General features: G+C 39.1%; 1 protein-coding gene across 7 annotated transcripts in view; it reads right to left on the bottom strand.

Moving 5' to 3' along the window:
* Positions 1 to 347: 347 nt before the first annotated feature.
* The window catches only part of FARSB (phenylalanyl-tRNA synthetase subunit beta), a 66,019-nt gene continuing 49,718 nt past the window's right edge, over positions 348 to 16,648 (bottom strand). For 5 of the 7 annotated variants that reach the window (XM_038415465.2, XM_038415473.2, XM_038415470.2 and 2 more), the window contains 2 exons: positions 8,271 to 8,351; positions 348 to 1,007 (listed from right to left, as the gene is read on the bottom strand). In XM_038415465.2, the coding sequence (XP_038271393.1) occupies positions 856 to 1,007; positions 8,271 to 8,351 (233 nt within the window). In that variant the 3' untranslated portion in view covers positions 348 to 855. The remainder of the gene's footprint in view (positions 1,008 to 8,270; positions 8,352 to 16,648) is intronic. The other 2 variants (XM_038415468.2, XM_038415467.2) reach the window with 1 other exon arrangement.

The following is a 16,648-nucleotide window of genomic DNA, read 5'->3' as shown; positions in this document are numbered from 1 at the left end:
GCCCACTCTCATATGCTGCGGCAGGAGTTGTGAAATCCATTGCTACGGCTATGCAAGTGCAGCATGAAAGTATCAAGTTCTGCAGGCATACATCATAGCCTCCATCCCATAAAACCTTTGATCAATATTTTTGGACTCTAAGCAAAAAGGTCAGTCTGCTTTTAGTTTTTTTACATTTTTCTCTCCAATTTGGTTAGTGCAGAGCTTCAAAGTGATAAGGCTTATATCTACCGCAAAATAATTTCAACTTTGATTTTTCTTTGACTTTAGAATGATAAGAGATCAAAGGTTTTGCTTACTGCATTGCAGCAGATATTGTACAAGTCCTGCTTACAAAATAGCTCTGGTTTTCATGAAAAAGTTTATTTTCCTCCCCCGACCACTGATGAGCAAATGACAGCCGTACAGAATAAAAGCTCAATTCCTTAGTTCTGCTCACATTCGTTCAACATTTGTGCTAATCAATTATCTTATTTCATGCAATAAGAAAAGAATGAGATTCCTGTTATGCAGCCATAATCAGTTACAGTGTGAAGCTCTGTCTGTGGAACATTTTTGATTTTGAAAACTAATCATGTGCTTGGCCATTACATTTCTCTTGTAAGACCTTGGGATTTTACCCAACTTTTTTAGGGGGTGGGGGACTAAACACATGGATGCCACATTCTAGCCCTAGATACCACATTCTTACGTTGCAGATGCTAGCCTAATTGTAATGTAAGGAACATATTTACACATGGAGCCAGACCGTGTTTTTCTAGTTTATTAGCACATTGAAGTGTAAGTGGATGTTCTGTGCAGAGGGCATGGTTGCATGTAAAGTGGATATTTGGAGGTGATATAATAGTCTTGTCTTCACAAGAAGGGCTCAATATTGATCTCTAGGGCAGCGCATGGCATGGTGAGCTCAAATTTGGTGATAACATCAGGGTGAAGGACTCCAAGCTTCCCAATACTTTGACCTTTGGCAAGGATTTCAGCACAACGGCCAGGGAAGAAAGCAGAGTCTGAAAGGAAAGTGAGAGAAAAATCAATATTTCTTCAGGCTAAAAAAGTTAATAGACATTTAACAGTGAGAACAAAGCTTTTATTATTCAACGGTTTTCTCTGCTAAGAATGGGCTCTCTCACTTTCTAGCATTAATAAATATGCAATGCTTGACAAAACAAGGAAACACTTCAAGTTAAAAATAAAATGTGGAGCCCTAACATGGACATTTTCCCCCACTCTAAAGTTGTTTTGACAAACATTTTTCCTATAATAGAAATCAGTGCAGATGAGTAAAGTCAGCAGAGACACACTGAAGTTAAGAAATTTAGCATACTTCAAGTATTATCGAAAACCTGAATGTTTCCCACCTTATTATGTTTAGGAAAATAAAGCTTGCTGTCATCTAAGGGGCGAGCAGGAATGTCACGCTTGATTACATGCCACATTACTAGTAACATGACCTACATTCCTTATCTGGAGAAGAGCTTTTAAGCAGTTTCATGTATACTGTAAAACCACAGTAACGACTGACTCAAAGGAAGCCTGAGATCTTCTTCTATATATCTCAAATCAAGCACCAAGTTTTTAAATATTATTTTGTAGATTTTTTTGTTTTTGTTTTTATAAATTAGTTGTAACAGTAATAGAGGAAGTCAGCAAAGGAAGAAACATGAGGATTTCTCACTGGGAGCCCAGTATGAGTTCCGCTGTCTGGGAACTTATACACTGACATTAAGTTCTTGCCTACCTAGGGAAGTTATATCAGTATAAGCTAAATAGTGAATTTAAACCAATATAGTTACACGTCTATCCCCCCACATTATAAAAGTGGCTTTTATTTTGGATTAGCTCATGTCACTTTGGAAGGGTTTTAAGCTACACTGAAAAGAGTCACTCTTATACTTGGAAATAGCATACACACGGGTGGGGGGAGGGAGTTGTGTAGGTATAACTACACTGGTTTAACAATGTCTATATAATTATACCAATATAACTGATAAAACTTTCCTGTGTACACAAGCCTTAAATGCCACAGATGCAGGAAGTTCTACTCTGCTAACGAATTTCTGAAACAGTTGCTAAATATTTCCTTCTATCTTCTCTAATAATGAGGTGCAGGATTCAATCTTCAACAACAATTAGCAATGGGAGCTTAAGAACAAAGTTTCGTATTATTGGTAGTTCTTCCCCGTGACTGTTGTAGGCAGACATTACTGGATAGTATTTCCAAGTTAGTAAGATTTAAGATTCCAAAAATGCTTTTTTAGATTCAGGAAAAAACATGTTCCAGGGAGAAGTGGAGAAGGGAGGGAAAATACTGGGAAAAACAACTCTTCCCTCTCTTTTCGTGTCAGGCCAGACTCAAACAAAGCACTAAACTGCACCAGTATATGGGAGTTATTTTATTACACCAGAAGGAACCTGCAAGGGTCTATGGTCTATTTGATCTCATCTTAAATTACTAAAAATGAGACCTATGACTCATGTCCTAGTGTACTGGGACCTCCTGGAATCAAAGCATATAACTCTGGACCACAGTGATTTACCCAATGGGACCAGAAGAACTGTAGCTAGTAGCTCTAGCAGAGTTCCTTGTGTACACTACCCTCAAGAGAGGGGAGGGGTACATGGAGTAGGCAAGGCCTCTCAACTCCATTGATTGCCCACAGTGTTCTGTTGCTACCCTGAGGGATTTCCACTCAGAAGTCTGGTGAGTCACCAGGGGACAGTACCACAAAGAGTAGTCAATCCCCAACTCTACTGCATCCTACACTTCTCTTCACTGTACCAAAAAAAAAAAAAAAAAATTAAATAAATAATAAAAAAACCCCACAAAACACCTTCTACAAGAAAATCCAATGGAGCACTCCTTGTACGGTGAGAATCAAGGGACAACACAGCAGGGGAGAAGCTCATCTCCCCACCACCCACTTCTGGAGATGCACAGCACATCCCTGTGCTGAGGGGTCATTCAGCAGACATCCTCTGTGACAGGGAGGCCACCGTTTTATTGACACTCCACAGACTCAGCTCCCACCAGAGCCCTGGGCCAACATGCTCTGGGCACTGCATAAGGCCAGAGAGTAATTCCCTAATGGCAGTTTTTTCTTTGGTTGCTCTAAAGTGCTATTAAAATTCTGGCAGGAATGCTCAGGTCATTATAATGTCCTTAGGAAGAGCCATTAAAATGGCAACATCAGGTCAAATTCAGTCCTGAACCTCAGATTCATCTTTTATGAAACTCAAAGGGCCAACAGATAATGGGCGCCCAATTTCTTTCTTTTTTAAAACATCAATGGAAACTTATTTTGAAATGTCCCCCTGCAGTGTTTGTCTACAAGGTTTACAGGTGCAAGAATCTGAAAGTAAAATCAATTATTCCATTTTCATTAGCCAACCTCTGGGAAATACCAACAGAATGTAAATGTATTTTTCACTCTGTACTATTTATTTACCAATACTTTCAGTTTTAACAATCATAGTAATGTAAATAAGGAGATGCTTTAAAAAATATTTTGAATGAGCAAGTGTGTCTTTAAATTTAAATCACACTATTCCAGTCTCAGTTATAAGGACAATCCAACTTTGGTATACGTATTTATGTTGGACATTTAAAACTGAAATTATGTGCACCCTAAATTCTACTGAAATGTTGAGCTAGCCAAAAATAGTCTCTTTCTACCGCCTAACTGTGGTACCCAGAATGGTCCCTTAAAGTAAAACTTGACAAAAGAAATTTAGAAAAGCTAAACAAGTGTAGTGTATACTAATCTCTCAACCACTTTCAATGAAAACCTACTCAAGAAATAAGAGTATGCTTGCTGTCAGTGAAGACAGAGTTATCTATCTGGTGAATAAAGCTGGTATTGTATCAACTTATTTGAATAGGATACAGTGATGTTCTCTTCAAGACCTGAGTTTTTAATTTAGGCACAAGAGCAATGTGTCAATACGGTCTTATAGCAAGAGACTGTGTCAAGGTCATTAAACTGTAGCCAAAAAATGCTGTTAACAATATGCCTAGCGTTTAGTCAGGAGACAAGTCAGGACTCCTGATATCTATTCCTCCAATTTCTATCTGTGCCACTCAGTGTGTAGTAAGATTATTTTATCCTCTGGTGCCTCAGTTTCCTGGGTACACACCCTCCATCCTTAGGTTAAATTGTTTTTAACATGCATTGAGATCTTTGGATCATGCTATAATAATATTGTACTGAGGTCACCCTAAAATAAAATCAGTTTTTGTCGCTGAATCTTTATTGTGGCTATACAAATTGCCCTTTCATTAGAAGAGGATATATAACCTATGGTATTCAGTGAGTTAATATTAAGCCATATATTTATGCAGGGACTTAATCGTAGGCTTAATAAGGACCATATTATACCACATCTCTCTCTGGGAGTTCTGACTGATTCATTTGCGCAGCAAAGAGTAGTTGTGTAGAGTCCCAACTATAAAAAGGCATATATATATTGGATACTCCTTTGCTAGAAGTCTTAATGAGCGGGGCTGCTGAAGTAATTGGTTTCAGAATGGCTGCATTACTGGAAGGGGGCTGTTATTGGAATGAAAGTTAAATAAGTTATTAGCAAAAGCTTCCAAAAAGTAATCGACAGCCATGCCAGTATTTTGTTTGGTTCTAAAACGATTGCCTCAGAAGAGTTAGAATCATATGACCAATACATATTCTAGAAGATGGCACACGTTCTTCACAATATAAAGCAGTAAGCCATGCTACATGTAGAATGTTTTATTTGGACTTCCTGGAAACTTACAGTATTTGCTGTTATAAGTCTGCGGGGAGCTTAGGGGCACTTAATGAAGAGTGGTCACATTTCTCAGGCTTTATGCTGCTTCCCATTGTGTGAAACTAGTTTACATAGGAATACTCTACTAGCCAGGCATTTCTAATATGCACACAACCTAGTAGCAGTTAGGTGGGAAAATTTTTTTTTGCTATGCCAGTACCCAAAAGCGGTGGTATTAATGAAATTATACATGTTTTTGAGAAAGATATTTCCCAAAACACTAACATCCTAAACTTGAAACTCTAGAACTTTAGGATGGCAAGGGATAAAATGCTAAACTGGCTACTTTTTCTAACAAAGCAATAATGTGTAATTTTATAATCAACCTCTTATAAAAGCAGTAACTAAAATTCAGTATTGTACAAGTACTAGTTTGTAAACTCTTTAGGGCAGGGAGTTTATCCTTGTTTTGTAAAGGCATTTCTTTAGTACTACATCGGTAATGAGCAACAACATAATAAAGGAAAGCACCAGCAGGAAGAAAAAAGGTCAGCTAGAACCTGAACACTGAATATAGGTGTGGTCCCAGTAGCCATCACTGGTTATAATGTTGAGAATAATAATAATGAGAATAGAACAGAACTCACTGTGGTTCTGGGGATTCTCTTTCAGGGTGTTTGTCAATGTCTTGCTCTCATTCCTATCAGCTAAGTTTGGAGAATGCACTTTGATTTCATATCTTACTTTGAGGTTCCATGTCGCCATCAGTGTGAGGAATTAGACATAAAACTCCCATTAACAAGGGTCATGATGCCATGGACTCCCAGGACATGGTGCTGACAATTCAACCCTCCACACCTGCTCTTTACTTCTGTTTCAACTTATTCTGGGATGTCCATTATTTATCAAATTCAACAGGTGTGCAGGCTACTTTACAAACAAGAAATCACATAACAGAGGTGAGATTCTATAGTAAATAAGCAATGAGAACAAAGTGGTTGGGGCCATAAGCTTTAGGATCTCTCCTGGTCCAGTCAACTGTTGAACTCTGCAGTGGGCAGGCAAGGGTTCCTGTCTTGTTTGAATTAAACTGGACTGTTCACATATGAAGTTAAAATTATATTGAAGTCAATTTTCAACACAGCCTCAATGCAGAAATGGGTCCAAACGGCATTCTCCCAGCAAAGCTAGCAGCAGGCAATTTGTGGTCTTTCAACAGTAATATCTGTGGAAAGGATATCTACACAGTCACCTCAAGAGTTCTATGGTTGTGAAAAGTTGGTAAGTCCAAGTTTCTTTAGTGGAGAAGTTTTACTAGTTCAGCAGTCACTAAACTTCACCTCTAAAGTTCCCATAATGATCAGCTAGCATATGGACCGTGCCTTAACCCTTTGCTGCTAGGTGAGATTTCACATCAATAATTACTGAAGCAATTATGTTGTAAGTCTCCTAAAGGAGATCCTGGCTGCTTGTGCCATAAGCTTATTAAAAGCCCACACTTAGTTAAAGATTGTAATTTACTACTCCATTCACTTTCACAATTAACATTTATTAGATAAAAAATAGTGTCTCCTGATTTAACTAATCCCCTCATGCTCTGTAAACAAACCTGTCTAACTAGGAGAAATTCAAAAAGCTTCATTTGCAAATACCAGTTCAAGTGTCTAAAATTCACCTTGAAATCCAGTTAGAGATCTAATTGTCATTGCTGATAGAGACTCCTAACATGTCAGAAGAAGCCAAACAAAGGTGGTAGTGAGGGGAAAATCATCTTTTAATATGTCAACATTATAACCAGCAGCTATGACAGGGGTAGGGTGAAATGCAATACAATGCCTTCTGACAAAAAGACTCTAAAGCCAGTAATGTCTTAGGCATACTACATGCAAGTAACAGACAAAAGCCATATCTTATAGGTGCAAACAAGAATTTAATTTCCAGCACTCAGTGAGGTGGAAATAATGCCTTTAATTAAAGCTTTTGTAGCATCTCCTCAAAATCTATAATTGTCTTTCTGTGTTCAGACAGTAGGGCCACTTTGATTGCTTTGGGGGTAATTCTTTGGCCAGTAATCCAATGAAGAACGTAGTCTTTAGCACATTTTCTGGCTAATTGACCTTCAAAAGGCTTGGTGAGCTCTCTATGCTCTTCGTTGTCAAACACCTTGCACAGTTTCTTTTCTCTGCCCATTCCTGGCCCCTCCCTCCTTTAAAAAAGATTAAGGTAATATTATAGGCCTAGAGTTAGGATAAGCTTTAGAACATACCAATTCATTCCTATAATTTGAGGGAACTTCGGAAGTCGAAGCTTAAGAGGGTAACTGAGTGGACCCTGAATTCTAAAAGCAGCAGAGCTGTATTATTGAGCGTGTGGCTTCTGAAGTCTTTCATCTTAATTCCCATTCCCACTGGTTACTTTATCTGCCCATTCACTTGCTTATCCTGGATTCCTCTTTTTAAGTGTCTCACCTGCTCTCTATATTTGCAGATTTTCTTTGAATCATGTTCTTTATTTTATACATTTGCTTTTTTCTTGCAAATATACAAAAAAGTCATGATTCAGTACCTGACAAGTCAACATCTGAACAGACAAACTGGCATTCCTTGCGCATTCTGTGCAGGCTCAGGCCCCATAAACTTAGACATATCTATAACAGTCAGTGGAAATAATCTCTTCCCCACTCCAGGGAGAAAATAAGTTTCTATATTCATCTCTATTTTGGTTTATTCTAAAAATGGTAGATTTACTAATACTGTATTTCTGATAATCGGTTTAAGACAATACATGATCTATATAACAATACACAATCTATCGGCACAAATTAGCATAGCTGTATGTAGTATAAACTGCATAAATATTAATTAGACTTCAAAATACACTATTCTGCATGACTACATCTTGTCATGATACAATTCAAGGTGTCCAAAAATAGGATCCTAAAATGAAGCTCCCAAATCCTGCCTGACTTTTCAAAAGTATTGAGACTTCAAGAGCTCCCATTAAAGTCAACCCATTGTCACCAACCCCTCTGTCACAGCTAGTGAATACAGTTAGTTATTGAGGCCAATGGCAGCTGCTGGGGGGTCCATTAACTTTAAGCTCCTGGTTTTGAAAAACTTGACCTTTCTCTCGACAAGATGTCTTATTACACAGGATACCCCAAATGACAATTTGATAACTTGGCTAATAGGGCAAACAAATCAGTATGGTCACATTAAGTGTGTTCCTTTACATGTCCCGCCCTTTTTTTTTCCTTAAACAGGTAAAATTAAATGTAAAAATTTAAATTTTTTTTTAAATTTCACAAAAATTACTAAGTTATAATTACTGAAATATCAACACAGTCACCTGCAAATACACCCCGATATAACAGATTCACAGCATGGTGTGTTAAATTAAATGTATATTTATCATACTGGTTCTCTTTCATTTTCACAGATATTAATACAAAGGTTTTGGAAGGAAGGTCAATGGCACAGTCAGTTATCTTCCTGTGTGGTACACCGGATACCCCCCAAAATAGGGCTTACCTTGGAAGTCCTTGAAAAGAGAACATAAGCCCAGGGACTGCAGAATCCTGGACATACTTGGAATTATCAGCAAACAGAAATCTGTTCATAATGCACATTTTAAATAAGAGACTACATTTTTATCACACTATTTTTGTGTAAAAATATAAGCACTCAGACAAAAGCTAAATTGTTTGTTTGCATGTCATCAGATCCCCAAGATACAGATACAACTCTATAATATATTTCAGAATAGCAGCCATGTTAGTCTGTAACCGCAAAAAGAAAAGGAGGACTTGTGGCACCTTAGAGACTAACAAATTTATTGGAGCATAAGCTTTCGTGAGCTACAGCTCACTTCATCGGATGCATACAGTGGAAAATACAGTGGGGAGATTTATATACACAGAGAACATGAAACAATGGGTGTTACCATACACACTGTAGGCAGAGTGATCAGGTAAGGTGAGCTATTACCAGCAGAAGAGCGGGGGGGGGGTATGGGGGAGGGAGGAGGGGAACCTTTTGTAGGGATAATCAAGGTGGGCCATTTCCAGCAGTTGACAAGAACGTCTGAGGAACAGTGGGGGGGTGGGTGGGGGTAAACATGGGGAAATAGTTTTACTTTGTGTAATGACCCCATCCACTCCCAGTGTTTATTCAAGTCTAAGTTAATTGTATTCAGTGTGCAAATTATTCCAATTCAACAGTCTCTCGTTGGAGTCTGTTTCTGAAGTTTTGTTGTTGAAGAATTGCCACTTTCAGGTCTGTAATCGAGCGACCAAAGAGACTGAAATGTTCTCCGCCTGGTTTTTGAATGTTATAATTCTTGACGTCTGATGTGTGTCCATTTATTCTTTTACGTAGAGACTGTCCAGTTTGGCCAATGTACATGGCAGAGGGGCATTGCTGGCACATGATGGCATATATCACATTGGTAGATGTGCAGGTGAACAAGCCTCTGATAGTGTGGCTGATGTTATTAGGCCCTATGATGGTGTCCCCTGAATAGACAGGTGGACAGAGTTGGCAACGGGCTTTGTTGCAAGGATAGGTTCCTGGGTTAGTGGTTCTGTTGCGTAGTGTGTGGTTGCTGGTGAGTATTTGCTTCAGGTTGGGGGGGCTGTCTGTAAGCAAGGATTGGCCTGTCTCCCAAGATCTGTGAGAGTGATGGGTCATCCTTCAGGATAGGTTGTAGATCCTTGATGATGCGTTGGAGAAGTTTTAGTTGGGGGCTGAAGGTGATGGCTAGTGGCATTCTGTTATTTTCTTTGTTGGGCCTGTCCTGTAGTAGGTGACTTCTGGGTACTCTTCTGGCTCTGTCAATCTGTTTCTTCACTTCAGCAGGTGGGTACTGTAGTTGTAAGAATGCTTGATAGAGATCTTGTAGGTGTTTGTCTGAGGGTTGGAGCAAATGTGGTTGTATCGTAGAGGTTGGCTGTAGACAATGGATCATGTGGTGTGGTCTGGATGAAAGCTGGAGGCATGTAGGGTAGGCATAGCAGTCAGTAGGTTTCTGGTATAGGGTGGTGTTTATGTGACCATCGCGTATTAGCACGATAGTGCCCAGGAAGTGGATCTCTTGTGTGGACTGGTCCAGGCTGAGGTTGATGGTGGGATGGAAATTGTTGAAATCATGGTGGAATTCCTCAAGGGCTTCTTTTCCATGGGTCCAGATGATGAAGATGTCATCAATGTAGTGCAAGTAGAGTAGGGGCATTAGGGGAGAGCTGAGGAAGTATTGTTCTAAGTCAGCCATAAAAATGTTGGCATACTGTGGGACCATGTGGGTACCTATAGCAATGCCGCTGATTTGAAGATATACATTGTCCCCAAATGTGAAGTAGTTATGGGTGAGGACAAAGTTACAAAGTTCAGCCACCAGGTTTGCCATGACATTATCAGGGATACTGTTCCTGGTGGCTTGTAGTCCATCTTTGTGTGGAATGTTGGTGTAGAGGGCTTCTGCATCTATAGTAGCTAGGACAGTGTTTTCAGGAAGATCACCGATGGATTGTAGTTTCCTCAGGAAGTCAGTGGAGTCTCGAAGATAGCTGGGGGTGCTGGTAGCGTAGGGCCTGAGGAGGGAGTCTACATAGCCAGACAACCCTCTTGTCAGGGTGCCAATGCCTGAGATGATGGGGCATCCAGGATTTCCAGGTTTATGGATCTTGGGTAGCAGATAGAATACCCCGGGTCAGGATTTCAGGGGTGTGTTTGTGCGGATTTGTTCTTGTGCTTTTTCAGAGAGTTTCTTGAGCAAATGCTGTAGTTTCTTTTGGTAACCCTCAGTGGGATCAGAGGGGAATGGCTTGAAGAAAGTGGTGTTGGAGAGCTGCCTAGCAGCCTCTTGTTCAGATTCCGACCTATTCATGATGACGACAGCACCTCCTTTGTCAGCCTTTTTGATTATGATGTCAGAGTTGTTTCTGAGGCTGTGAATGGCATTGTGTTCTGCACGGCTGAGGTTATGGGGCAAGTGATGCTGCTTTTCCACAATTTCAGCCCGTGCATGTCGGCGGAAGCACTCTATGTAGATGTCCAGTCTGTTGATTGTCCAGTCTGGTCTCGATTACAGACTTAAAAGTGGCAATTCTTCAACAAAAAAACCTTCAAAAACGGACTCCAACGAAAGACTGCTGAATTGGAATTAATTTGCAAATTGGATACAATTATCTTAGGCTTGAATAAAGACAGAGTGGATGGGTCATTACACCAAGTAAAACTATTTCCCCATGTTTACTCCCCCCCCCCCCGCTGTTCCTCAGACGTTCTTGTCAACTGCTGGAAATGGCCCACCTTGATTATCACTACAAAAGTGCCCCCTACCCCCCGTTCTCCTGCTGGTAATAGCTCACCTTACCTGATCACTCTCCTTACAGTGTGTATGGTAATACCCATTGTTTTATGTTCTCTGTGTATATAAATCTTCCCACTATATTTTCCACTGAATGCATCCGATGAAGTGAGCTGTAGCTCACGAAAGCTTATGCTCAAATAAATTTGTTAGTCTCTAAGGTGCCACAAGTCCTCCTTTTCTTTTTATAATATATTTGTAAGTCATATTTAGATAAAATAGATGCTTATACTCATCTTAGAGTATCTCTGTTACCTGTAATGATTTTATTTCTATGGATGTGTCTGCTCTAAAACCCTCCCAGCAGTTCTGGGTATATTTTATCGTAATATGTTGGCTGAAATTCTGTTTATTTAGTTTCTGTCCATACTCTGGCTTTTAACAATGCCTGAAATAGTTTTCAAACACAAACACTGTTTGGGCCCACAGTTAATGGTTACAACCATGCCAAGGAACCATGTTATTTATATAGGCTCCAAAGCCGTCTCTATACTAGTATTTCTCTTCCTGTTATACTGGAGCACCCAAGCAACTTCCACCCCATCTACTCCATACTCTAGTCTAGAATTCTTGCTCATTCTTGTTCCCCCTGTGGCAGTAGTAGTTGGAGTGCTAGAATAAACTCTGTGCTAGTATTTTAACTTTGTCATTTAGTAGCTTAGAAATATAACAGACAGGAGACAAAACAGGAGCAGTAAAACAGTGTGGTACATATAGATACAGTACCTCCAATGTAATTGAAAATTATCTGTAAAAATAATGTACTCCTACCACTCCCATAAGAGCCTGATTATCTCTGTGAATGTTGAGGATGACTAAGGGAAATGAGTGATTCAGATCACTGATTTCAATGACAGGATTTAATTTATTCTTTGAAAGCAGAACAGAATGAGTGTTTAAATTATACGTCCATGGAAAAAGTTATACTGAGTATACTATATTTTGAATACAAATCCTTGGTAGAATTCTCCCACCATTTCTGTATGTTTCTTTAGGAATTCACATGTGCATAGTAAATGCACTAAGCTCACAGCATTTGCTTTGGTGCAGCAGTTAGGAAAAATGGCAGGCCTGGATCAGAATTTACCCATGTTATATAAGCTAACTTTATGAAGCAGCTACACCTTTGTCTATTTTTAAGGACCATTCTGAAATCCAGATCTCAGTAATACTATACATGATTAAGTAGTGGTTTCGCACTGAAGTACACTGAAATCTTACATCCTGTCTAGCCCAAACGTTAATCTGGCATTATTTATGTCATTGCTTATTTATAAGACAGGAGAATTCCAAACTGCAAACAATCATAAAGACCGGACTTTTTTCAGATGTACAACCATTTATTTTACACTTGAAATGAAATATTTACAGAACCTAAAGTCTTTAACATTGGAAAGCCTAATCCCCCAATTCAATGGCTACCTTTCATCTCCTTTTGATCATCAAAAGGAAGGAAACCCTCCCAAAACATTAAAGTCTTTTGAATCTGACAGACAGACTGCGGAACAAAGCATTATTAAGTCTAATTTTCTAAAGCTCTTTGGAGCAGGGACTGTAACGTATTATATGCTTGTACAGCACCTAGCACAACAGGGCTCCAGTTTATTTGTGGCCATTAGGCATGACCCAAATATAAATATTAAACAATAATAAGTCTAGAGTCAAGTCACAGTCTACATGTGCATCAGAAAGAACTTATTTAAGATGGACAGAAAAATTGTCCATTTTATTTGGCTTATTTTATTTCAAGCCCCAGAGTAAGCCATCTTCTTTTGTGATCTGCTGACATTACCTGGTTTGAAATTCATAGAACCACTTGTGATTGGACTTTCATGACTGTCACTTTTCCTGCTATTTAGAAAACAGCTTAGCCAATTAACCTGCAGAATACTATATAATTAAACTGAAGACCTCAGCCATCACTCATCTTTAAGGGGAATTTTTAATATTATTAGGACTAAGATTTTTAGCTATGTTAAGGATGAAATAAACCATTTTCAACTTGAAAATTCAGTGATTCTAAGTGAACGTAAAGTCAATTCCTCAGTCACAGGAGTCCACGTTTCCTACTCTTTACAAAAAAAGCTTGAAGGGAAGATTCTCCTGAACATTATTCTGTTTTGGGTGTCTATTGCATCCACCTGTGCAAGGAGAACAGAATCCTGAACTCACCACTTGCTAGTTAAGTGCAGGAGAAACATGTGTGTGTTCTAAAGAGAAAGATTTAGAAGGCTCTACTTAGGTCTGGAATTCTACAGCAATTTCAAGATGAATGATTTTCCTCAGAAATTTATTTAAAAAAAATTTTGTTTGAATGCTAACAACTGTTTAATTGTATGTTGCATTACAAGGAGACTGACGCTGTGTTTTGTAGCATACTTAAGGCTGATGAGCCCCAAACTTTAAAATCAGAATCTCACAAGACAGATGGCACACAATGTGTCTCTACATTTCTGTCACAACAGATGCATACGTGGGAAAAGGTCTACACCAGTTCTTAAAAAGTTACACCGAAAAAACCCAAAAACAAAAAACCAGAATAATCAGGGCGAAGTAAAATTAGAACTATTTTAACAAACAGTACTTACATGACTGTTTTTTACATCCATCCATTTTATGGGCTTTTAATTTGGATACATAAAAATGACCATTATTTACATGTGTTTTGCACTGAGGTCTCAGCTGAGATCGGAGAGGGCCCCATTGTATTAGATGATGCACAAAATACATAAACACAGTCCCTGTCTGAAAGAGCTTAAAATGTAAATTGGCAAGACAGACCGGATTGGGGGGAGGGGCACAAAGCAGAGGCACAGAGAGGGGAAGCGTCTTGCATAAGATCCCAGCAGATTAGTGCAAGAGCTGGGATAGAACTGAAGGATGAAATTCTGGCTCTGCTGAAGTCAAAGGGAGTTTCATCATTGACTTAAATGGGGACAGAACTGCACCTCAAGTCTTTGGGATCCCAGTACATTGTCCTAGCCACTGGACCATGCTGCCTCCCCAAAGAAAGGAGGTTTGTAATATGGATGCTATTGTTGTTGTTTAACTACTTATATAAATCATCTTTGGGGGGGGGGGCAACACAAAACAGTTGAAAATACAGTATCTGGTCTAGCTATGAAATAGTTTGCCATTTGAGGAGGGAAGGGGCTGAAGGAGGAAGATAGTGACAACCTAATGTTTTAATATGTGAGTCAGGCAGGAGGTTCTAGAATTCTGAGACTAAGGAAGACACACTACTTATGATGTACCATTAGAAAAAGATAGTCACATTAGGAAAGCAAGGGATTAAACGCAGAAGTCTCCGTGATGAAGAAAGAGCAATGAAGCAAAGAACAAAGGGCAGAGAGAAGAAAAACATCTTGAAAGCCAGGTCAGAGCTCAGAATACCAGGGTCATAAGAAAGACCTCTCACATGGAACTGATAGATAGTGAAATCACTACTTCAATGTATTTAGATGTAAAGGAGAATTTTATATTTTTGAATGTTTCCACCCAGTCATGCAGAAAACCAGATGGGAGCAGGAACAAGGTAATCACCACACTTATGACAGAAGGAAGGGGGATAGAAAAATATTTTTCAGCTCAAAAGGGGATTTGACAATGAAGCAAAAAACAAAACACCTTTCCCACTGTCTTTTCACCAGAAGCCCTTGCTCAGATGCTTCCCACTGCCACTCCCGTGCTGGACCATAGAAAGATATTACTAAACAGGCCAATTCAAATGACAGCAATTCAGCTTAAGAGAAGAGCTATCTTGGCACAGTTTCTTTTCTTCCTTTGCACTTCTTTGTCTGCCCATCTTAAAAAAACAAAAACAAAAAAAAAACCACACCCACAACACCCACCCATCCCACCAATGGTATCATGCTCACATATATCACTGTAAGAAGTTGCTGATAGTGTTGTATTTTTAAATTTCCATCAAGCACTTTATTGTTCTGTGTTGGGCTAAGATAAAAACCTTTCTTCCTCTCTCCCCTACCTGACAAAGCTTTCCTTTCTGAGATGAGACCTCTGCAGCCAGACTACTTGGAGAGTATAGGACACAAACACTCCAAACAAAAAAATTTTCAGAGGCAGACTAGAAACAAGACAACATTCTCACTAGCTCCTAGCTGTACTTCTTTTGGAGTATCTATGACTGGCTGTATAATATAAAGCTACTAAATGCAGTATCTTTTTTTGCATTGGATGGTGCATACTTTTATTAGGTTCTCACACACCGTAAAAGTTTTGAATTTCACAGACAGAATCAAAGTGACTACAGGCCACAGATAATTTTATAGTGTAGTGGCTTGAGGCTGTGATGAGTGGACCACTGCCCTTTCCACAGAGTTTCAGAGTCAGAATGCATCCGATGAAGTGAGCTGTAGCTCACGAAAGCTTATGCTCTAATAAATTTGTTAGTCTCTAAGGTGCCACCGGTACTCCTTTTCTTTCCACAGAGTGTTACCGAGTTTGACATAACTACTGTCATTACAATCCTCAAACATCTGCCAGGCAAGTTGCAAAGCTCCCTGTTACTTGCAGTAATCTAGGTCTCCCTTTGACCCTCCAGAGGCTTTTCAAGCCAATTAAACAAAACACAAAAACAACTTTCTACACCCAGGGCTGTTGCTTCCCATATTTCTTAGGTGTTTCCTTGGACGTAAATTCAACCCTGATCAGATTTGTAGTACTAAACTGGAGGGACAGTATATACATAGTAGATCAAATTAACACAACAGCAACCTGCAAAGATTAGAGCAGCTAGGGCATGAAGAAAGAAGTGAAAATTTGGTATTGAAGTGTAAATGTAAAGAGGACAAACAGATTTTTTAAAAATGTGACAGTAAGTGAGCAGCCACACCCATCTAATTAAAGTGAGTTTAATTTTATCTTGTCTTCTTAAAACGGTCCTAATCTTACTTTTTCATGTAACCAAGCACTCTTGATGCCACAAGAACAGTTGCTCAAGAGAATTAGATTGTGAGATTACCAGGGGCAGTGGTACACAAGACCTCCATCTTAAAAAGTGGCCCACAGATGAAGAAGGTTTGAGAACTAGTGATTTCATGTTAGTAATAATGAAGGTTTCAGAGTAGCAGCCGTGTTAGTCTGTATTCGCAAAAAGAAAAGGAGTACTTGTGGCACCTTAGAGACTAACAAATTTATTAGAGCATAAGCTTTCGTGAGCTACAGCTCACTTCATCTGTTGCATCCGATGAAGTGAGCTGTAGCTCACGAAAGCTTATGCTCTAATAAATTTGTTAGTCTCTAAGGTGCCACAAGTACTCCTTTTCTTTTTTAGTAATAATGAAGGTCATTATTTGAACACTGTCAAACTGTGGGTGGAGACCACCTGTTCCCTACCTCATTAATAGAGGATAGACATCTAGTACCTATGACAAGCTTCTTTTTATTCCTTTATGCTATACTATTTGATAGTCTCAACACTGGAGCTGTACATTTTCTACATATTAACAGACATGAACCATCTAAGTAGAAAGGGCATAGTTTATACTAGCAGAGGCATAAACATGATTTATTATGTTTA

Source organism: Dermochelys coriacea, chromosome 9 (genome assembly GCF_009764565.3).
Source record: "Dermochelys coriacea isolate rDerCor1 chromosome 9, rDerCor1.pri.v4, whole genome shotgun sequence".
Taxonomy (NCBI): domain Eukaryota; kingdom Metazoa; phylum Chordata; order Testudines; family Dermochelyidae; genus Dermochelys; species Dermochelys coriacea.
This window is presented reverse-complemented; position numbering and strand designations above follow the sequence as displayed.